Raw genomic sequence first — 22,232 nt, 5'->3', positions numbered from 1 at the left:
CTGGGGCTTGGTTCCAAGCATGGCCTGTCATGACTGGGACAGAGAGAGGCACAGCGTCAGGGATGGATGGCCGTTTCCTGAGGGTCTGAGTCAGGTGTATAAGGAGTACGTGAGTGGTTGGGTAGGTTGAGTCTCGGGTGCTGGTAGGCCCTTGCCTGTGTTAGGAACTCTGTCTGCCCTGGGCCTCCTGTCCCAGAGCCTGATATCAGGGAAGGGGACGTTAGATGGGGTTTAAAGTACATGAGGCACAATAGCCAGAAGGAAGAAAGAAGGCAAGAGAGGGGCCATGGCGAGGGGTGGGGGGGAACCCTGGGCTCCAGGTCCGAGGCAGAACTGAGCCCTCTGCTGGAGGAGACCTGCCCCAGCCACCCAGCAGGTAGGTTATGGAGAGATCTAGGGGGTAACCTTCCCCCTGGTGGTCAACAGGTGTCACTGGTTCCAGCTGTCAATACAGCTGTTCCCCATTAACACTCAGATGGCAGCTAAGGACTCAGCCTGAGCCCTACATCGGGCCTGAGCGTGGCAGTCACGCCTGGACTCTGATGCCCAGTTCTCTGAGAGCCTCCCTACCCCCTCCCGCCTCCCTAGACCGGTTATCACCGCACTGCCCTGATTTGCAGGCCTTAGCTATCTATCTATCCCTCAAGACCGTTCCTGCGCCAAGCTATTGCTCACTTAAGACTCCATGGTGCCCCCACCGGCTGATTCCCCCTGCAAGGGACATCAGGGACAGAGCTCTGTCCTGACCCCGCCATACACATGCACCTGGCCTTATGACAACAGAGATGGCCCTGTGTCTAAAGGGGCAAAAGTCAGGAGACGCCCAGTTTTCCCTAGCCTTCCTCAGGCGGGGGCCGCAGCCAGCACTGTGCTGTGAGGTAGGGTGGGGCTGAGCTCTCTCCCTGTCCTGGAATAGCGGACACCCACAGCAGGGTTGTGCTGTGGCGTCCCAGTCAGACAGAGGAGAGATTCAGAGGGGACAAGGTCAGCCAGGTCCGGTAGGCAAGAAGAAATGGCAGACGCGGAGCCGGCATGGGGTGAGCAGGTAAGAGCCTCGCAGAGCTCACTGTCTGCCCTGCACCTGGCCTCAAGCAGCGTCGAAGGCATTGGCCGAGCATATTTGTTCTGCTGTGGGTTGGGCGCTAACCCCGAAGCACTTAAAGGTCTGGGAGTTGCTGAACCGTGGTGCTGTTTTCTGAGGCCCGGTGGCTGCTCCCTCTCGCCATCCAGCCTGAGGTGGGCCCGGGAGGTAGCTCACGCTGTTCTCTCTTCCGTTAGGTGAAGGGCCGGATGCGAGGCAGGGAGCCGGAGCAGCCTGAGGCAGGGGGGCCTCAGGGAGCGCTGGGCCCTCCAGCCGTGCTTAGAAACATCGCCACAGCAACCAGCGAGCAGACAGAAGTAGCCTGGGCAGACGCAAGCGGACAGCTTCCTACCGTGGCAGAGTACAGGGAATGACTACGGCAAATCAGGCCACACTGCCGACAAGGGAGGTGGAGTGTCACTAGAGGGGAGGGTGTGGTCTCTGCCCCACGACACTGAGCGCCATGCCCACAGGAGAAGAGGTGCTGGGGCAGGGATTGCACTGTGACACGGCCTCGCCCCATAGCCAGTGCTGAGCGCGCCCGGGTCAGCTGCCTCTCTCGTCTGCCCGGCCCACATTTCAGCATCCCTCCTTGGGACCATTCTGTTTGGCAAGGGGGAGAGGCACCCATCCTGTGTCCCGCATCCAGGGGGTACGTCTGCTGCTGCCGGACCATGGGATGTCGGCAAAGCTCAGAGGAAAAAGAGGCAGCGCGGCGGTCGAGGAGAATTGACCGCCACCTGCGCTCGGAGAGCCAGCGGCAGCGCCGTGAGATCAAACTTCTCCTGCTGGGCACCAGCAACTCGGGCAAGAGCACCATCGTCAAGCAGATGAAAATCATCCACAGCGGTGGTTTCAACCTGGAGGCCTGCAAGGAGTACAAGCCCCTCATCATCTACAACGCCATCGACTCGCTGACCCGCATCATTCGGGCCCTGGCTGCCCTGAAGATCGATTTCCACAACCCTGACCGTGCCTACGACGCCGTGCAGCTCTTTGCCCTGACTGGCCCGGCAGAGAGCAAGGGTGAGATCACGCCCGAGCTGCTGGGTGTCATGCGACGGCTCTGGGCTGACCCCGGGGCCCAGGCCTGCTTCGGCCGCTCCAGCGAGTACCACCTGGAGGACAACGCCGCCTACTACCTGAATGACCTGGAGCGCATCGCGGCGCCCGACTATATCCCCACGGTGGAGGACATCCTGCGCTCTCGGGACATGACCACGGGCATTGTGGAAAACAAGTTCACCTTCAAGGAGCTTACCTTCAAGATGGTGGACGTGGGAGGGCAGAGGTCAGAGCGCAAAAAATGGATCCACTGCTTTGAGGGCGTGACGGCCATCATCTTCTGTGTGGAGCTCAGTGGCTATGACCTGAAGCTTTATGAGGACAACCAGACGGTGAGTAAAGCCTAGGTCTCCACTGTTTGTTCCTGGGGAGCAGGCGGGCTTGTGTGAGAAAAGAGCGGCGGCTCGGGACTGGTCAGCACTGGTACAGAGCCTGGCCCAGCTGTGTGGATGATGCCTTTAGCGGTTGCGTGAGATGGGATGACCACGCCCCTTGTTTTATGTTGGGGGGTGGGGCTGGACTGTGGTGCGGAGCATGAAGAGTTCACGCATGACACGGGGCTTCGGGAGGCATTTCTGTCGAGTGGGCAGGGTCATGTTGGTATCCCACGGGAGCTCAGCTTCCTATGGCTCCTTCAGCCCAAGGGACATCACGTTGACCCGGACGACGCTGCTCTGACACCTTCCAAACGACGCCACAACCCCTAGACTCCACAGGGCTTGGCAGGCAAGGACCCCTCCCCCAACAACAGATGAAACTTTGGAACTTTCCTGACAGAGCTCGTTGGCTCCACTGCCCAGGTTTCCGTGTCACCCTGCCCTCAGTACAGTGGTTGTGCCTGTGCTGCGTGCTGAGGAAAACCATCGCAAGGCCTGGCCGGGCCTCACTGGTGGTCCATGTGTCCGTTTAGCAAACCCACTAAGCTCCTGCCAGCAGGGCATGATATGTGGGTCCTGAGAACGACCCATGATTCCTCCTTGCTCTGAAGAGTAGTGATGATCTGGTTAAGAAAGGGTAAACCCAAGGTGCTACAACCTGACCTCCTGCTTGGTGGATAGGCTGTGGGGCCACTGTTGAGATTCTTTGAATCCCTTACCCTGCACTTAAAGCCAGTGTGTTGGGAGGGGCGTCAGAGACACAAACTAGGACAGAAGCAACCAGGAGACCTAGGTCCAGTGGTTAGCTGGGAGAGCTTGAGAGGGGGCCTTCTGAAGAGACGGGGAAGCGGAAGTAGGCCTTTTGCATGGAGAGGGTAGCCAGTATTGCTCAGATCCACCTGAGGCAGAAGGCTACCTACACTCGTCCAGGAATAGCTCCAGTGGAAGCCCAGCAGTCAGACGAATGTTAATGGTGTGCTGGGGGGGACCACTAAACTAAGACCTAGAGCCTCCCTTTACAGCCGGTGCCCTGGGAACCGGAGAGTAAGAGTCTCTGAGTGGGGCTGTGCATGCCTGGAGCTGGGGGTACCTAGAGGAAGGCACTGATGCCAGCGAGGAATCCGTGGACATGTGGCCTCCACCATTGCTATGAGACAAGGGTCCAGCCTCTCTGCTTTGGAACACTGGCCTCTAAGGTCCGTGGCAAAGGTGGACCTTCTTCCTCCGTCTGGTCTTGTGAAGGCAAGTGGTGACCACTGTTCTTCTGAGTTCATCTGAGGACTTTAGCTTTGCACCTACATCCCAAAGTTGTTTGCGGGAGGCTGAAGGCTCTGGCCACCGTGCTGGATGCCTGAGTGAGTTCTGGACATTAGAGAGAGGTTATAGCCTGATCAGGTGGCCATGAAGACAGAAGGCAGGGCTCCTCTCCCCTCCCCTCCACCATCCAGGCATTTCTGGAAACTGCACCATGTAGTGATGGCATCCCCAATCAGTGACGTGATACGCTGTAGACAGAGGTGGCCCTGTTGCCACCTGGGGTCTGCCTTGTGCCCAGGCTGTATCCGTGTGTAAGTGAGTGGCCCTCAGCGTTCTAGCCCATGCGACTTTTCTGGCTGTCGCCCCTCCAGCAGCGTGTGTGGTTCTAACTGGAAGCGGCATCCTAACCCATGACAGAGGCATCGCTGAGGCCAGAGTCTGGGGTTGACCAGTTGTCAGGCAAAGCACACTTCCTTCCTAGGGTTGGTTGTGGGAAAGGGATAGAGTCTGCCGGCCACACAGTAGCTGCTGATCACAGAGGCTCTCTAGAATTCCGTACACTTCTGACAAGCTGCTCCTCACAGCATGGCAGAGTCCCTTGGGAACAAGCTCCCAGTCCCATCTTATGTAGACTATGCCCACGTACCTGGATTCAACAGGTAGGGTGCTTGACCCCCGAGCCTCACGACTACCTCCCTCTGAATCTGTCACCAAAAAGTAGCCCCAAGCTCTCCAGGCTCTGCCCACCCTTATCCCACCATGTTGTCTTCTCTGCTGCCGCGGTTGGTGGCTTCTTGTGCTTACAGAACCCCTCTGTCTGTCCTGGAGTTCACGGCCCTCTTCCCTATCCCTGTGTACATCGGACTAGCACTGATCTCGGGAAACTTCACTGGGTGCCTTCCCTGGTCATAGCCTGGCACCTGCACACTCTTCATTGAGCCCTTTGTCACAGGGTGGATGGATGCTCACATGTGAGCAAGGAGCTCCTGGGGACAGGCCCTGGGAGGCCCAAGTGGAGCTCTGTGGCCTCTCATCTCCAGCCTTCCTTCAGGCCCATCCCTGTGGGGATTTCAGCAGGGCCCATGCACACCTCTTGCAGGGACCAGGCTGAGTTCGCCAGGGCCATCTCCTAAAGAGAAGGGTTTTCAGCTGAGCCTACACACACATTCTCACTCATCTCTCTCCCTCGCCTTCTTCCCTCCTCCTCCTCCTCCTATCCCTCATGTTCCCCCCCCTTTCCCTCTTTCTCTTTCTCTTTCCCTTTCTCCCCCCCCTCTCCCTGTCATCCCCACGGGCCCCGAGGAAGTAGTGTTGTTCACCAGAAAAGGAAATTCTTGATGGAAAACCCTAGCGCAGCTGGAAATTCACTGGATTCCAAATGGTTCTGACCTTTCATGCTCTACCAGTAATATCTGATGCTAGAAAACAAACAGGCTGTGGAGGGAAGAGAATACCCTCCTCTGATTCCTCCCACCCGCTGCCCTGGCCCTGCTGGTGAGCACCTCTCACCAATCCCTCCAGCTAGATGCTGGGACAGGGCTGCCTCAGCCACTCCCCCCCCCTCCTCCTCCTCCTCCTCTTTCTCCTCCTCTTCCTTCTCTTCCTCCTCCTTCTCCTCTTCTTCCTCTTCTTCTTCCTCCTGGAATGCCCTAAAAGTCCCAGCCCTAACAAAGACTCAGCCGAACAGACCACACTTTTGTAAAATCTCAATGAAGTTTGGGGCCAGTGCCAAGGCTGCGTATAGGGCCCTTCCTCGTCTTTCCTCTCACTGAGGCTGATGGTGCCCCCTCCCATCCCCATGCCTGGAGAAGGAGCCATCGCCCCATCCCATCCCCCAGCCCGCCTGCTGGTTTCTGCGTCAGCGTGTTGCCAAGGAGAGCTTCAGCATCTCCAGGCTCCTGGGCGGGCGAAGGCTGCAGTGAACACAGGGGCAGCACCTTGGAGGTGCGGGTTTCCAGGACATCCATGGAGCGTGGCAGCAGGCACATACGAGGACTGTACCATGCGTATCCATGATTCACATGCTCATCCCCGGGCTCTGACAGGCCGTCTTCAGACTGACCAGGTCTCTAACCTCCTTGTAGCCTTGACCGGCAGGCAGGTGGAGACTCCAGACACAGGCGGGCTTCCAGTGCTCTGCTTGGTGTGTTCCCTGATGCCACCAGAGGTTGAACACAACCCAGGGACATGTGGGGATTTCTCCTGTGTACTGCCCCTGACTGATCTCGTGAGCCAGCAGCCCTTGACTGCCCGTCCCCCTTCACACCCGCCCATCTTGGGACCTTCTCTGAACCAGCTCAGGGACTCAGATGGACACGGGACACGGGCTTTGTCCTCCTCAGATAACAACAGAGACGGGTCACGCAGTGGCCACAGGAGGTCTGTGAACACCAGCCCCACCAGCCTGTGACTGTGCCCTGTAGGAGCCCTCAGTCCCCAGTTCTTCCAGAAGTGGGGGGAAGCAGGCACCTGCCAGTCAGCCTCTCCCCCTTCGCAGATCAGCTAATGGACGATGAAGCCACTTAATGGTAGAAGAACATTTTAGAAGAGACAGATTAAAAGGCATGGCTGTAAGGTGCCAAATGTTCTCTTACAGAAACCATCCCCAGTCCCATAGCGGCCTGCTGTGTGCCTGCTGTGCCGACACAAGGCCTGATGGGGGTGGGGGGCTGGGAACTCCAAGCCAACGTAAGCCAAAGTCTGCTAGCGCACGGTGACTGACATACGGGGGACAGACATGCCCGGCTACTACTTCAATTTTCACGAGCCCTTCCGCTGCCGAAGATGCTTGCCCCCTTTCAGCGCTAGCAGCTGTGGTTGCCAGGGTGGTTCTGCCATTGGCTTTCATGTGGGATCATGGTGGCCACTTGAGCCCTGCGAGTCAGCCCGAGCTTTGTACTCACTTCATACTCACTTCCCAGAGAGCTGGTCAGTGCTACTGAGCAGACCAGCCAGGTGCAGAGTATTACCTTGGGCTGGGGTGCAGGTTCTGCAGGTAGGGGAATCTACAGCAGTCATACTCCAGGCAGGCAGGCAGCCTAGACTAGCCCCCCATCCAGGGCCTCCTGGGTCCTCAGGATGGTAGCCCCTTCCCACCTTTGGATGGGTCAGACCCAGCATCCCAAGAGCAGGCCAGTATTTACACAGCCTGTGCCACAGCCACAGGAGGCACTCAGCAGACAGTGTGGAGTGGGTAGGAGGAGTCAAGAGGGCGCAGGGAGAGCTGGAGACCAAGGACCCTGCTTTAGCTCATCTGAGGCGCTCACTGGTGCTCATCTCTTACGGGTGCCCCCTAAGGAAGGGCAGAGTCTATCAGACAGTCCGGAAAACATAGGGACGGCCTGCCAGTGGAACTGTGCACTTCATTATGTGCACACGCAAAAAGCTTCTTTGGTGTCTTTTTAGTGGGATTTAAGTCATGTGTGGTAGGCGCCCACACCTGTGATCTCAGCTCTCAGACCTTGAGTTCAAGGTCTGCCTGGGTTCTGATATAAATCCTGCCTCGATACGTTGTTTTATGTATTTTGCGTATCATACACATGCATGTGTATTGTTGTGTTGCCAGAGGTCAAGAATGGGGATCAGATCCCCTGACGCTAAAGTTACAATGGTCGTGAGCCACCATATGGGTGCCGGGAACAGAACCCGGGTTCTCTTGTAAGAGCAGCAAAGTGATCTTAACCACTGAGCCTAACCATCGAGCCATCTCTCAAAAATGTTTTAAGGAGTCGAAGGCAGGGATAGTGACACAGGTCTGTAAGCACAGCACTCAAGAGGCTGAAGTGGGATTACAATGTAAAGGTTAACCTGGAAAAATATTTAAATATCTCATTAAAATTCAAGGTGCTGTTTGGGGGGGGGATGGTGGCACACACCTTTGATCCCAGCACTCGGGGAGCAGAGGAAGGTGGATCTCTGGGAGTTAGGGGCCAGCCTGGTCTACAAAGTGAGTTCCAGGGTAGCCAGGGCTACAGAGTGAGCCCCTGTCTCAGAGAGAGAATAAAGTGTGTGGGGAATATTGAGAGACGTGCAAGGTGCCCGCAGTGAGACGGGTTCTGGGCCTGTTGATGACGGAGCTGGTTACACGTAGCCACAGGAACTGCATAAGGGGTTAAATGGGAAGCAGGCAGATGTGTAGGGTAACCCCTCTTGCAGCATTCACAGATGAGATCGGAAGGAACCTTACAGGTTACTTAATGTCCTTTTGTCCTTAACTGGCCAGTTTTTCTCAGATGAAGAACCACATCACAGTATCTACGTCACATGTCCCAATACTGACAGAGTAACTTAAGAGAGGAAAGGTCGATTTGGCCTCACGTTCTAGAGCGTGCAGGCCAGGCAGCAGGAGACTACAGAGCAGCTCCTTCACATCTTAGCAGATCATGAGACAGATCTTGGGCAGACCCCACCTTTGGGGTATAAACCCCCCCTCCCCAGCCACCAGATTCTGCTAGCTACACCATAATCTGAACCGTTCTACAAACCCCTAAAACGGGCCTACCAACTGAGGATCAGGATTTAAAGCCTGTGAGACATTGCATACCCAAGCCGTAACCCTCCCCTGTCTGTCGGCCCTACATCCTATAGGAGACTCGAGCGACCATCTAAGCTGGTCTGCCCCGCAACAGTCAGTAGTAGGACCCCAGGGAATCCTCAGTACGGTGCATCCCCACTCCTCCTCCTCCTCCTCCTCCTGACCTAGTTAAGGACATAGTGCAACACTAGCATCTAATGTGTAGAATCATTCCAGAGAGGCTTGTGGACCACACGCGGTTACTTTATGATATCCGCAAATCATGACCCCGGGATGACAGACCGGGGCTCACAACCCATGAGGTGGCACAGCAGAGGGGCTTGAGTCTCAGGGGCTGGTGGTCCCCTGGATGGCACAGGATGTGAAAGGCCAGGAGGGCCAGAACAAAGCAGGCACGCAGTAGCGGGCAGGACTCAGCTGTCCATACTGTCTGCCCAGGCAGTGAGTGCTGGGGGTCTGTTCTCCCAGGACCCCAGGCTTCACCTAGGCAGTGAACGCTCTCCAGCCTGTAGAGAACGGAGGACACACTGGCTTGCCAACAGACCTTTCGGATAACCTGGGCCGACACCTTCCATCTGCTGCCTGTGAGACATAGGCTACAAACACATGTCAGTAGTGACTTCTCACGGCCCCCTCTTCTTGTCCTACTGGGTGCTTCCAAGGCCTTTGTTAGTCCCCATTTGTGCAGTGGCTTCTTGCTCTTGGCTGGTCCTCAGCAAGCCTGGGCCCAGGGTTTGGGGACTTGCTCCCCACTCCACCCCCTTGCCGCCTCCTGCACCAGAGCTGGCGGAGCTCAGCATCCCTAGCCTGGACTTTATCGCCACTCCATCTCGTCCTGTGAACTCGGCACTGTAATTCAGCTTTTTCTCCACCATGGCCGATCACACGCCCTCCTGTGTCACTGGAGACCATTCCTTGGGGACAGGACGCCAACTCTACCATCCCGTCACTTCCGCCATGGTAGCTCTCATACGCCTTTACAGAATGCTCAGAGAGGTGAGCATTGTGGCCTTGTCGACCGTACCACAGCAGGAGACAGGCAGCTCGAGTCCTGGTTTGGGTGGAAGGGGCTCCCTTACTATTTGGCTTTTCTATTCCTGACGAATTTTTAAGGAGTAGGGTGGGGGTGTCGAGACCCTATCCCAGATACCCGCTCCTTGTGGAAGAACATACCGAGCCCTGTGTGTACCAGCCTGCAAGAGTTAATCTATCTTGCAGGAAGGTTCAAGCTGTCTAACATCACAGTGATAGCCTCCAGTCGGCCAGGTTGCCAGTAGTTACATCATGGGAGTTGCCCAATGTTACACATCAGTCCAATTTCCCACTCCCACCCCCCAAGCTATTATTTACCAACAGTCTACAGACAGGACACCCCAGTGGGAAGACCCCAAGGGGCCAGACGCAGCAGACGATGAATTCTAAGGAGACGCCCCTTGCATGATTTTGAAGCAGCGCAGTGTACTGTCTGTACCTCCCCCTGTAGTTGCTTGGAGATTTCCCCTGACCCACTGACCACACACCATTTCTACCGACGTTAGTCCTACTGGATCCCTCGCTTGGCCCTCACGGCTGCTCTCTCCTCACGGGCTTAAGAGAACTCTGCTGCATAGAGAAACAGCTGTGGAACTGGGCTCTGCTTCCTCTCTAACCGGAGGACCCATCAGCTCCAGCTGGGCCCACCGTGTGTCCCCCTCCATCTGGGAGAGCAAAGTCCTGTGGAGTCCTTCAGGGAATGTAGTCGCCTCGAATGCGCAGGCCCCAAGCCCAGTGAGCAGGACACAGTAGTCAGGTGCCATGTTTTTCCTTCCTCTCCTGAGTAATATGGAGATGGCATTAAGTGGCCTCCGAGAGGGTCAGGGGAAACCCTCTGAGACAGCTGACCTGGGCCAGAGAAGTCAGGAGGGGCCCTTCTGCCTTGGAAACACCTTACAGGGGAGCGTAGGGAGCCAGGCATCAGCAACAGGGCCAGAACAGATTGGGACAAAGGTCAAATGGCAATCTGATCTTTACCACGAAGAATCCAGCCCATGAGCTGCAGGATGCTGACTGTTGGGGCAACCATCAAAGGCAGAAACTAAAAGGCTGTTAGGAACTATGCACGGCACAGTTGGATGGTACCCTGTACAAAGGTCAAGAAATGGTGACATCTAGTCCTAACCCCTCTCCAAGGGACAAGAGGTATCATCCATCTATACTGTTACATGGAACCAGGGATCGGGTCCCTACGTCTGCATACTCTTGACACCAGGGTGACCTCGCGGCACACTGACAAAGGTGCCCTGCTCAGAGCTGTACAGAAAGATTCAAGGCAAAGTGGCTTCTGCCTCCCGTCCACTCAGCTGCCCCAGCCAGAGGGTAATTAATTTCCTGAGCATATTAGTCCTGCTCATTATGCATACATCAGAGCAGCTCTAGGGGTTTACAACACAGATTAATATTGTTTTAAGGGATTTTTATAATCCAAGAACGAAAAACAATTTCCCCGTTTAACAAGAACAGACTCGAAGGTGGTGAGAGACAGCCCCAGGGGCCTCACTGGCTTGGGGCAGGGGCTCCTGATGACCAGGGTAAGGTATTAGATCTGCCAGTTCCCTGACTGGCCTTGAACAACAACTGGGTGGGTAAAGAATGGTCAGGGTAGGGGTTGGGGATTTGGCTCAGGGGTAGAGCGCTTGCCTAGGAAGCGCAAGGTCCTGGGTTCGGTCCCCAGCCCCGAAAAAAAAAAAAAAAAAAAAAAAAAGAATGGTCAGGGTACTTAGGTCCTCCCTGCTGGACAGAAGAGGCTTCTCTATTGACAGGACAGTCCCCTCTTTGCCCTCCGTGAGGCTCCCCGGATAGCTAAAGGAGACACCCGCTGTTGGTGAGGGCATCCTGAGACCCCTGGGAAAAGGCTTACCCTGATCTGTCTACAGGGTGGGCCGGATGCCCCGACCCAGCATTCTGACCTAGGAAATTGAGATCGTCCAGAGAAGTTTGGCTTAGGCAGAGCATGACCATGGGTAGATCCACCCCTTCCCCACGGGACACCAGCAACCCTCCAGCAGTGGCAGGTAGAACTGGATTAATGTGGTCTTCTGCTGGATGGCTCTGAAAAGCCACAAGCTCGGAACTGGGAGATACCTGGGTCCTACCTGGGAGAACTCATATGAGTGAGTCAGATGGCCCCATCTCAGGAACCCAAAGCTGTAGCTGCCACCTCCCCCTCCCTCTGCCCCTCCCCCTCTCCCTCCCCATCCCCCTTCTCTTCCTCCTCTTCCCCCCACCACTCCTGTCTGTACCTGGATCACCCCGTGGTTGTGTGGGCCTGTCCCCTCAGAGTAGGCAGAGATGAGGAAACAAGTGAAGTCTTGGGGTGGCTCAAGCAAGGCCACAGTTGAGGGGAATGGGGCATTCTGGAAATGCTAAAGAGGCGACCTGTGGTTTTGAGGTGGATCCCCACCCACAGGGGGCAGGACAACCTGAAGAGAGGTGATTGTCCCCAAGAGGCTCTGGACATAGCTCCTGCCTCTCTTTCAATCTCCCCTAAGGACAGGAGGCAAGAACACAGCCACAGACTTTTATGCTGTCCCAGCTCCATCGTAGCCTTAGCGAAGATAAGCTCAACCTGCCTGTGTGACCGAAGGTGAGAAAGGTTCTTTAGAAGATGTGGACAAAAAGCCTGTGGTGTAGCGCTTTGCTTTTACACGGCCCTGGACCCTTTAAAGTCTTAGCACAGAGAGTCATGGCCTTTGCCTGCAGCATAGCAGCAGACTTAAGTGACCCAGTCTGGACTTAGCAGGACCAGTGCCATGATGTTCTGACGAGCAGCCTGGCCTATGGACCTGCCCTTGCCACGCACTGTGCTGCTCTGCCCAGGGCATCCCTGCTGTCTGCCCTCCTCAGCCCAGAGGGTCATCAATGGCCTCACCTGCGCCAGCCTGTCCGAGCTCTTTCTCTGCCCTTTTTACATCCAGACCACCCCAGACTACTCTCAGTGTCAGCCCTGTCATTGGGTCATGGTGATTCCTTTGCCCAGGCTGGCCCGGCCTGGGTGGTACCCTGGGATTTCTCTTGTGTTCCACAACACAGCCGGCCTGCTCTGGAAGGGTCGGGTCACACAACGGCCGTAAACTCAGGGTAGACAGGACGGGAGGTAGGTGTAGGTGTGTGGGTAGCACCAGGACGAAGTGTCTCCTGACCCATACCACTTGAAGGCTAAGAGGTCTTCCGGGTAGAGAATGTGGGCTCAGGACCTTGCCAGTAAACAAGGCAGCGTGTGACTTTCAGTGCTTAGGCTTCGAGGGTTCCGGGCGGACTGGGTTGGATGAACATCGGCACATGCTAAGAACCAGGTCCTTGGGAGCTGCCACATTACAGGAAGGGGGTTTCTCTTCTCATCTCTCTTTTGTCTTTTTTTTAACTGCTGCTCATGACGTACTTGGTGGTTCTTAGAACATTCCAGAAGGTGGCCGTCTGCAATATAAGCATAGCATGGCCTTAAGGCAGAGTCTTTAGCGCTGACCCAAGAACCTCTGAGGCCCAGAGGGAAAACAGGACAGACAGGCCAGGAGTCCTTGGTCTGTGGCTACGATGGGTATGGCCCTGCTGCTGTAAACAGCTGCAGATGACCACCATGCATCAGAATTCCTACACGACCTGGCTGCCCTGCCTGCATGCCGACCAAATCATTGGCCAAGAATGTGGACGACGTTTCCTCTTCTAGAGCAAGGGAAGGAAGGCAGGAAGCTTTGTCCTGGGTACGTCCATCCTGATGTGAGCGCCGACATTTCCCCCAAAGACACAGTTTTAAAGCTGGGGGTCTCCTACCAACTCCCTCTCCCTCGGAGCTGGGCAGCTGCTGCGGTCAGGGCAGGAGACAGCCTTCACCTCATCACATAGAGCAGTGGAGTTAGGAGCAGAGAGGTCCCGGGCTCCAGGCCCCTGTTCTGGTATTACCAGAAGCCCAGAGAGTAAGTCACGTAACGTACCCACGTGTACATTTTTTCCCAAAGAAGCTCTCTCACCTAGAGTTTAGACAGAGCTAAGCTTGCTACAGCAACCCCCACCCCCCTGCCCCACCCCCAGTCCTGCAGGTGACGGCAGGGGAGGGCAGTAATGACCTAAGTACTCTTTCTTTTTCTTGCGAAGGATGAGCCTTGCTGAAATCCATCCTATAGGCCGTAAGTAGATGTTCCCCACTGGTTCCTCAAAGGAATAGCCCAGTCCTGCTGCAAAGGATTTCACGAGCATTGGCGCCTGTGGGGGTGGGGGAGGGTGGCCCTGCTACTAAGCAGGCACCTGCTGGACAGTCTAGGTGACGTGAAGCCCCAGGTATCCCCTGGAGAACAAAGGAGGAGCTTTGGGCTTGAGTTTTCTTCACAGGCCTACCTCTGTATTGACAATCCCCAGTATATACAATACGTGCTTCCTGCTGTCTGTTAACTCCTTGTTAGTGACCGGCAGCAGGGGTCTCACATCCCCCCACCAGCAAGATTTAACACGGAAGCAAAGTGGAGACCTGGTTCTTAATTCGGTAGACGCAAAGGCAGCCTAGGGCTGTGGGAGGGAGAGTGCCTTCCTGCTGGGTAGGAGACCCCTGTGAACTGGAACAGGAGCTACAGCCTGACATCCACCCCACCCTCACCCCCCGCCCTCACCCACATCCCACGACCCCAGTGCTTCTGGCCTGCCCGCATGGACAGCAGAAGAGAACGTGGTGCGCCAACTTCTTCCTCTTGAAGTAAATGTACCTAGCATCTTGTGGGGGTTTCTTTTCCAGACCTAAGAATGTTAGAATGTTTCTAAGTCACAACTTCTGGGTATATATAAATGATGCCCAATGCCCATGTCCTACTCTGGGGTTCTGCCTCCCCTGGGACTTGAACCAGCACCTGTTAAAACAGAAAGAATCACCAAGCCCTGAGAACTTGTCTGTCATTGCTTCTGAGATTCATTACAAAACAAAAGGCAAGACAGGTGACTTATCGGGTGTTGGGCCCACTGCCGAGAGGCCCTGGCTGGACAGGGTAGGGTCTAATGGTTATACTCAAGCCCCTACAGAGCTCTATCAGTTAAGTTTAAAAAAAAAAACCAAAAAACAAAACAGGTGGTGCCGTAGGTACCTCTCTCTAGCTAACACTGGGGCCTGAGGGCTGGTAGGGCTGTAATTAGTCATCCTAGTGTGTCATGTGACCAGCTGTGTCTGTCTATCTGGATGGCCCAGGTCCAGGCTGATCCAGCAGTACAACTCTGATCCCCCGTACCTCTCATCCAACTCCTGGGCATCTGGGACAATTCCCGTAGAACATCTTGGACTCCAGACTTTCCGTGCAGAAGGACAGTAGCTGTCCGTGAGCAGAGGGCTCAGAGCCCGCTCAGGGTCGTACACCAAGGCACTGCTAGTGCAGCCTGTGAGCCCCTAGCCCAGCAAGAGGTGCCCCCCCCCCACTCCACAGGTGAGGAAACTTGGGTTCCAAGCCCAGATTTCCCTGGTTGCAAAATCAGGGGCCTCCAAACGTATAGGTCCCAGTGAGGGCCCTTTGCTGCCTACTCCCCAGGGGCTAGGCAGGTTCGGGAGGCAGCTTCTATCACCAACACTTAGGGTCCCCCGGCCCCTTCCACACTGGACAGGTAAACAGGAGGTGGTGGCCAGAGCCTCACCGGCTCTGTGAGACAGGAAGTCGTTCCTGCTTTCTCTGGCAGGCTCACAACACAGTTGTCCCGCGTCACTGGAGCCTGAGGTGTAGCCTTACGCACCGCCTCTTATCTTGTTTAAACAGCTTTTGCTGTTTGAAGTGGCAGGCCTGGTGTATCCTGTTTCTGTGAACATCGCACTTTTCGCTGGGCACTCAGAGGGATGTGGCTCAGCCAGGGTTGTCTTCTGGACTTGTTAGATGACGTCCCCTGCCTCAACCTCCAACCCAGAGAAAGCTCATTTGCTGCTGGCCAGCGGGGGGCCGCTCCTGAGGTACTCTGCAAACTAGGTCTGCCTCCCCATCCTGCCTAGATGGCAGCTGACGGGCCCTGGTTGGGGAGGGGCAGCATCTGAGAGAAGGTGACAGTAAAGGGGACAGGTTGAGAATAGACCCTGGGAAAAGGAGGCCAGTGAACATTAGAGATCCAGAACTCCTGACTTTACAAGTTGTAGCCACCCTCGCTGCTAACCCTTCTGAGATGGCCTCTGTGGGTCTAGTGCTATGCAGCCTTACAGGCAGGATGCACAGGACGCCCAGCGAGAAGAGCGCAGACACACGGCTGGGCCTTGAGCATCTGTACACAGAGCCCAGGGGATTGACCAGAGAGTGCTAATTCACACATGCAGACCCAAGACTTCCCGTGCCAAGATGTGGGATCAGACAGTTCCACCTTCCTAGTCTCTTACCAGACCAAGCCTCTGACCATCGGGCACAAGATGCAGACCACCCATCACTGGAAAGCAAGGCGCTACAGAAGGGAAGTCCCAGCCCCCCTTGTCAGAGCCTCATTTGGGTACCTGTCACGTCCCAAACCACAACATAGATACCCTCATAGAAAATTTTGTAGTCCTCCCAATACAACCCCGGTCATCTGTAGTCCAGGTCCGAGGGTTGGGGCACAGGGTGGGCAGCCAAGCATCCAAGCTTCCTCTTACCCTATCCTACCTTCATTCCCACCACTACCTGAAACACAGTTGCTACTCCAAAGGCCGTCTGGCCCTGTCTGATGTCTGTCCCAAGTCAAGGAGAGTGGGTCCCAAGACAGTCAGTCAGGAACTCATGGGCAGATAATGAACGCTGACTAAAATATGGTGTAAACGGTGCCAAAAAGCATTATGGCGCTGGGAGGGCCTGTAGAAACTTTAGAGGTGGGAGTCAGTGAACCAGCCAGCCACCAGGGGAGGAGCAATGTGCAGGAAGGCACTATGGCGAAAGGCATGAGGCGGGAAGTGTGTTGACCAGAGTTGGAAGCCTCTGGACGATGCTCCCAAGGCACACACAGGGAGGTGGGTCCCCATCAGAGAATCTGCAGCTATCCCAGAGTCCCCGGGTGTCCTGGCCACGCCGCTGCCCCATCCCAGACATGCCTGAGTCAACGTGCTGCCTAGCTAGTCACGCTCAACATCTGTTTGCGGTCTTTCTGGACAGCTGGTAAGTATGCGTCTTCTTCACCCTCTGAAGGACCCGATTCTCTCAAGTTGAGTTTGCTTCTTGCCCTTGTCTGTCCCTCGAGCAGGGACTGACAGCCAGTCTTCTGGCCTCCTCCCCGTATACCACTCAGAGCCCTGAAAGTGAGAGCTGAGTAGAAAGGCTCACATGAAAGGGACATGGAACTAAATGGGAGGGACCCGAGATTTAAGGGTAGGCGGGGTCTCTGGTTGAGAAAGCTGTGGCAGATCCCAGGGACGAAAATAGGGGTAGCGTGCGGAGCCAAGTGGTGGGCAGGCGAGATCGGAACACGGGCTGCGAGCAGGCCCTCGGAGCCGGAACGGTAGGCCAGGGGGTGCCATCCGCTTCAGGGCCCTGAGCACCACCGAACTAACAGCCGGGTCCAGGATTGGCGAGCAGGTGAGGTGTGGGAACCGTTGTGGAGGTGACCACCCTGAGGGAGAGCATTCCGAGACAGCCTCCTTAGCTTCCGTCTGCCCCTTGCCCCTGCACTGCCCGGCTCCTTCCTACACACAGGCTCCAGGGCCGCAGGGCTCATGGAATCATGAGCTTCCCTAATCCAATTCTCCAGGCTGTCGAAGCAGCAGTGAAGTTTGCAGGAAGGAGGAGAGAACGCTAACCGGATTGCGCTGGAAATAAGTCCCCAGTTATCTCCTCTGTCTCCAGATCCATCCCAGTCCCCCCCCCCCCGAGGCCAGTATCCCTGACCAAGCCCTGAAGGCGATCCAGTCTGTGTGGGACCCCCGGTGGTGGGCTGGGCAGAGATTGAATCCATAAAATAGAAATGCTTCAAGGGTCTCCGTCATGACCCTTCTCCGATCATGACTTTTCTGAGGTGAATGGGAAAGTGGCCTCCCCGCCGGTGGATGCTCCTGTGAGGAGCATGTCACCAGAGAAACCTTCCATGCCTACTGGCTGTCAGGCCAGAGCAAGCCGAGAGATCATCACCAGAGGAGAACCAGGTCCCCCAACTCCCAAAGGCCCGCTGCTACTGCCCCCAGGTAGATATATTGGGCTGAGGTGTGCGGCTTCCTCCTGTCTTTGGTCTTTATGGCTGTGTGAGATGGAGGGTGGAGGCGTCCTCTTCGGTTGTCATGGAAACAGCAATCTGTCTACTGAGAGTCTGGGTGCTAAACCGAACAGAGGGAGGGGCAGCTGGCCCTGTGCGACAGCTGCTGTTGCCACCTTCCGGCGGCGGTTCAGTGCTGAGAAAGACCCAGGGGGCTACCACACACTCGAAGATGCCTGGTGTAGCCAGACTACCTGAGAGCTTCCCTGTGGGTGGCAGGGCCAGAGGCATACCTGCCTTGTCTTAGCCGGCACTCCATCCAGGCACAGGTAGCCACGTCATTGAGAAGGCAAGGATAGAATGGGGAAGCCAGCAGCCAGTAGCTGGCACTGTCTTGGGAGAACCAAGCATCTGGCCCCTTAGGTAGGTGACTGCTGTCTCCCCGGCTTGTTCCTACTGCTAGGAAGCAGTGCCACGATGCCTGCTTAGGTTTCACCAGACGCCCCCCTCAGGGTTTCTCACCTCCCTCACCCCTCGTGCGTCTAAGCCCCTCGAGGACACCACAGCATAGATAGCAACCTCCCCCTTGGCTCTCAAGTAGGAGACAGTGGCAGAGACAGCCAGCTCCCAGATAGGAAGTGCAGCCACGGATCTCCAGAGCGGCAAGGGAGTGGTGCGCACTGGACTCAGTCTAGTCTGTCAGTGAAAGGAGACCCTGGCACCCCGGGAAGTGTCAGGGGCCTGGCTGGCAGGCCTGATGTCATTAGTGTCATGGGACCTGGAGATAGGGCTCAGAGGAGGTGAAGGATACCTCACTCAGTTCCCAGTCTATGACCAGCTCCTCGGAAACACAGTCCTATCCGGATCACTGGTGGATCCGGGACGAGTAGTTTATTTCACTGAGGCGAGAGCTCTGTGTTCTGGAATGTGAGAAGCAACATAGCAGAGGCTCAAAGCCATCTGGTAGTGGCCGTGAGGTGAACCACAAGAGTACTTAGGTAGCATGAACAGGTGCTTTCCTCCAGGAAGAGAGCGGAGTCATGCCCAACAGAAGCTTTTCAGTACCCAACCTTTAAATGGTCCCAGGTCCCAGCAGCACTGCGCTACTTCAGATCTAACCTTGTCCTCTCCAGACCAGAGGCTTCTGATCACAGAGCACAGCAGACCCTGGCGGTGCCTTAGTTTCTTTTCCTGTGGCCGTAAAGTTCTGCCGGAAGCAACTCGAGGGAGAGAGGGTTTATTTTGGCTTAGTTCCCAAGGGACATAGTCTCTCGTGATGGGGCCGTGACAGAAAAGAGGTGGCAAGCAAGCAGGGAAAGAAGGTCGCCCGGAGCCAGAGGCTGGCTGGTCACATTGCATCCATACCCAGGAAGCAAGGTGTAAAGAGGAAGTGGGGCGGGGCACCCCTCAAGATCCACTTCCTCCACTGAGGCTCCATCACATGCAGTTTGACAACCCCCCTCAAACCGCGCCAGCTTCCGGGGACCAAATGTCCAGACACCTGAGGCTGCAGGAAACATTTCTCATCCAAACCACTAAACGGGATATGTGGCTAGGTTGCCCTCGGCGTCAACCGTCTGGAGGCCTGCAGTCCGGACCGAGGGGGAGTTACTGAGATGTGGCCCAGCATCCTGGTAGGGCCGGGTAGAATCACGTGGGACTGAAAGACACCTCTGAAGATTACAGGCTCGAGGGGTGGGGTGGGGGTTCCCAGGAAAGAGAAGACACTGAGTACACGTGTTGGGTGGGCACACATGTGGGATGGGAACACGCTGCAGCCAGAATGGCTAGGATAGGAGCCTCGCAGAGGGGTCTGGAGAGGCCCAGCAGGCTCCCGAAGCACGTGCGTCTTGTTAGGGGAGGACTTGAGTCATGGTAGTGAGTACACACTTGTGGAGTCCCCAGATCTGCAGGGGTCGCTTTTAGTACTGACTGAGGGCTGTACCAGGGAGGGAAAGAAAGTCCCTCAGGAGCAAATGTTAATGCCCGACGCCGACAGGGATCACTGAACCAGCTTCCTTTTTCTGCTCAGTCCCCAGATGGCTCTGTAAGACGTTACTGTAACAGGCACCCGGGGTCAGAGCGTCGTGGCCAGGTGGGATGAGGACATGACCCGGTGCCTGGGGTTCTGTGTTGCTGACCTTGGCTCTACCTTAGAGCAGCATGTTCCAGGTCTGGCTAAATGGCCTCTGTACCATCTTCCCCTTTCATAAGGAGGCCATGCTGGTCCAAGCCTCCTCCCACACAGGTCCTCTTCTAGTTCTTGTCAGCACTGTCTCCTTTCTACCTGGGATCCCGTGTCACCACACAGAACCGGCTTCTGCCTCTAACTCGTTGACCCTGGGGATAGGTTTGGGCAAGGATCTTACACCTCTAAGCCCCCACCCCACCCCATGCCTCCCCACCCCACCCCTGCTGTTGGCTGGAATCCCAGCTGCTAACAGTTACCTAAGCCTGGGTCCAGGGGCTAAACTTCAGCCTCAGTCACTCTGTTTTGGGGGTACAGTTACACGTGCTATCTTAGACGTGGGTAAATGTTCCTGGTAATTGGCAGAAGAGGAATTTTGCCCCTCCTCATAGTTGCCATTTCATCCTGCCTATCCTTCCCACCACCTAGAAGGTACCCGCCCAGTGTTTGGAGAGCAGGGGGCAGGGCGGGGAAGGAGTCCATGGTGAGGAACTGCTGCTGCCAGAGCTGGGGTTTCCGGATCAGTTGTACCCAGGGTTCACATCGGTACCAACAGAGGACAGAAACCTCGGCCTTGCCTGCCTTTGATTTGAGGCCTCCAACTGGGCGAGACGTTAAGCGTTGGCCCTGGGCCTTGTGGGTGGATCAGGGAGACAAGATGGGTCTGGGTACAACATTCCCTAGCTCCTTAGCTCACCCCACAGCCAGCAGCAGCCAGATTCCACGGCGCAGAAGGGGAGGCCTCACCTGACCTCGGAACGTGGTAACGTTCCTACTTAATAATAACATCATGAGTTCCACAGGAGCGGATGCTTAAACATGGCTTCCCGAGGCTACTGTGGCCCTAAGCTACTCGAACTAGCGGCACCCGCTGCAGGAGCGTGTGCACAAACTGGGGGAAGGGTGGGGAAGGGAATAGACCGGACCAGTGTCTAAAGGACTATCAGGACTATCTACACGCTGGTGTAGTTAGAAGCCAAAGGACGCTGGCTTGTCCTGGGTCCCCAAGAAGGGTTGTTGAGACTCCTGATGGGGTGAACATCCCCAGGAAGAAAAGACCTATACTGCAACCACTCTCCGGGTAGGCGTGATTGACTGGTGGCTTCTAAAGCAGAGATTCACCGATGGGTGTGGGTCCTGGAGGAGCGGCCATGGGTCATTCCCAAGCTACTCCGTTACTTCACTCAGGGACCGCCAGAGGAGAAGCCGCACCTTAGGTCAGGGGGTCAAACTAGCTTTGCTGTTCTTTTAGGTGAGGCCTTTTTTAATAGGTGGTTTGGGGTTTGAAGCCTTTTATTGTTCATTAAACAGAGTCTGGCCTAGGTAGTCCAGGCTGGTCTCAAACGGGCCATCCTGCCTCCCAAGGACTGGGGCATCTTTTCGGTTCTAAGAGGAAACCTGAACTCCAGGTACCTGACGTACGCCATGGCTGCTCATCCTATGAACGTCATGGCGTTGACGGTAAAGCTACTCTTCCGTACAGAAGGGAGGAGGGGGTCACTGCAAGCCCAGCACTGGGGCCTGGGTGGTGAGGTGTCTGGCTGTGTACCAGGTAGGTGAAGGACTCTGACGTAGGTGAAGGACTTGGGTCCCACGTGACCACCGGGCTATGTGTGTACACACACTTGGATGGTGAAAAAGAGAATTCTCATCTTTGGGAGCGGCTGGGCTCAACCTGCTGACATAGACGAGGGCTGTGAGGCACAGGCATAGCAACCTCTTGCCCCGAGTGACAAGCAAGAGACAGGGTGGTGTTCTGAGTGGTGGGGCTGGCCCACGTGGGGACAGTGGAATCCAAGTGAATTATGGGGACGTTTAGAACTTAGAGGCAGGAGACCAAATACCCATCACAAAGGTCCAGACACTGTCCTGAGCAGCTTGGTCAGGACATAGAGAGACCGCAGAAAGGGGATTTTTAAAAACGGTTCCAGAGCTTGAATGCTTAACTAGGGACACCTGCCGTTGTGTGTCACTAGGTGTGCAGAAAGGGAACCAAACGGCTAACCCGACACAAGCTCACCCTGACTGCCGGCTGCCTCAGGGAATCACTCCAGGATTCAGTCCTGGTTTGACTACCATAGGTGCTGGCACCTGGAAGCTTTTTGGGGAGCACTGAATACCCCCCCCCAGATTCTCAGGTCAACATGTTTGAAGCTCCTTAGGAATATACCATAAGCTCCCCCCACCCCCCTGTTGTAAGAAATCCAAGCGCAGGCAAGCACCTGGGGTGGGGGCGGCTACGCGGCATTGGATATATACGGAGCCGTCTAAACACTTCAGAAATGTCCGAGGAAAGGCTGGAACCCACCCTGGGGGGCTGTTACCTAGCCTCACTGTGGCTGACATGTTAGGAATCACTGCCCCCCCCGTTCCCCTCCCCCGCCAAGCAGCAAACTTCCCACATTGCCCGGGCTTCTGTGGGAATCATCTGCTCTGTGTTATTTTTATAAATGAATGTTCGGATGAACCCCGGGTTCCTAGAAGATATTATTCTCGCAGTGAGAGGGCCCTTCGGTGAGCCTAGAGGTTAGTCCCTGGCTGGCCTCATGGCAACTGCTGACCGCAGCATTTCCACCATGGTGGTACCATCGGCAACTG

The 22,232-nt window shown here is 55.8% G+C and overlaps 2 protein-coding genes across 3 annotated transcripts in view; one reads left to right on the top strand and one right to left on the bottom strand.

Annotated features, from left to right (window-relative positions):
- Positions 1-22,232, bottom strand: part of Rsph14 (radial spoke head 14 homolog) — a 74,178-nt gene that overhangs the window by 31,572 nt on the left and 20,374 nt on the right. The gene's annotated exons all lie outside the window — the stretch shown is intronic.
- The window catches only part of Gnaz (G protein subunit alpha z), a 50,307-nt gene that overhangs the window by 22,466 nt on the left and 5,609 nt on the right, over positions 1-22,232 (top strand). For both annotated transcript variants that reach the window (XM_032888499.1, XM_032888500.1), the window contains exon 2: positions 1,279-2,478. In XM_032888499.1, the coding sequence (XP_032744390.1) occupies positions 1,756-2,478 (723 nt within the window). In that variant the 5' untranslated portion in view covers positions 1,279-1,755. The remainder of the gene's footprint in view (positions 1-1,278; positions 2,479-22,232) is intronic.

Source organism: Rattus rattus, chromosome 18, assembly GCF_011064425.1.
Source record: "Rattus rattus isolate New Zealand chromosome 18, Rrattus_CSIRO_v1, whole genome shotgun sequence".
NCBI lineage: Eukaryota > Metazoa > Chordata > Mammalia > Rodentia > Muridae > Rattus > Rattus rattus.
This window is presented reverse-complemented; position numbering and strand designations above follow the sequence as displayed.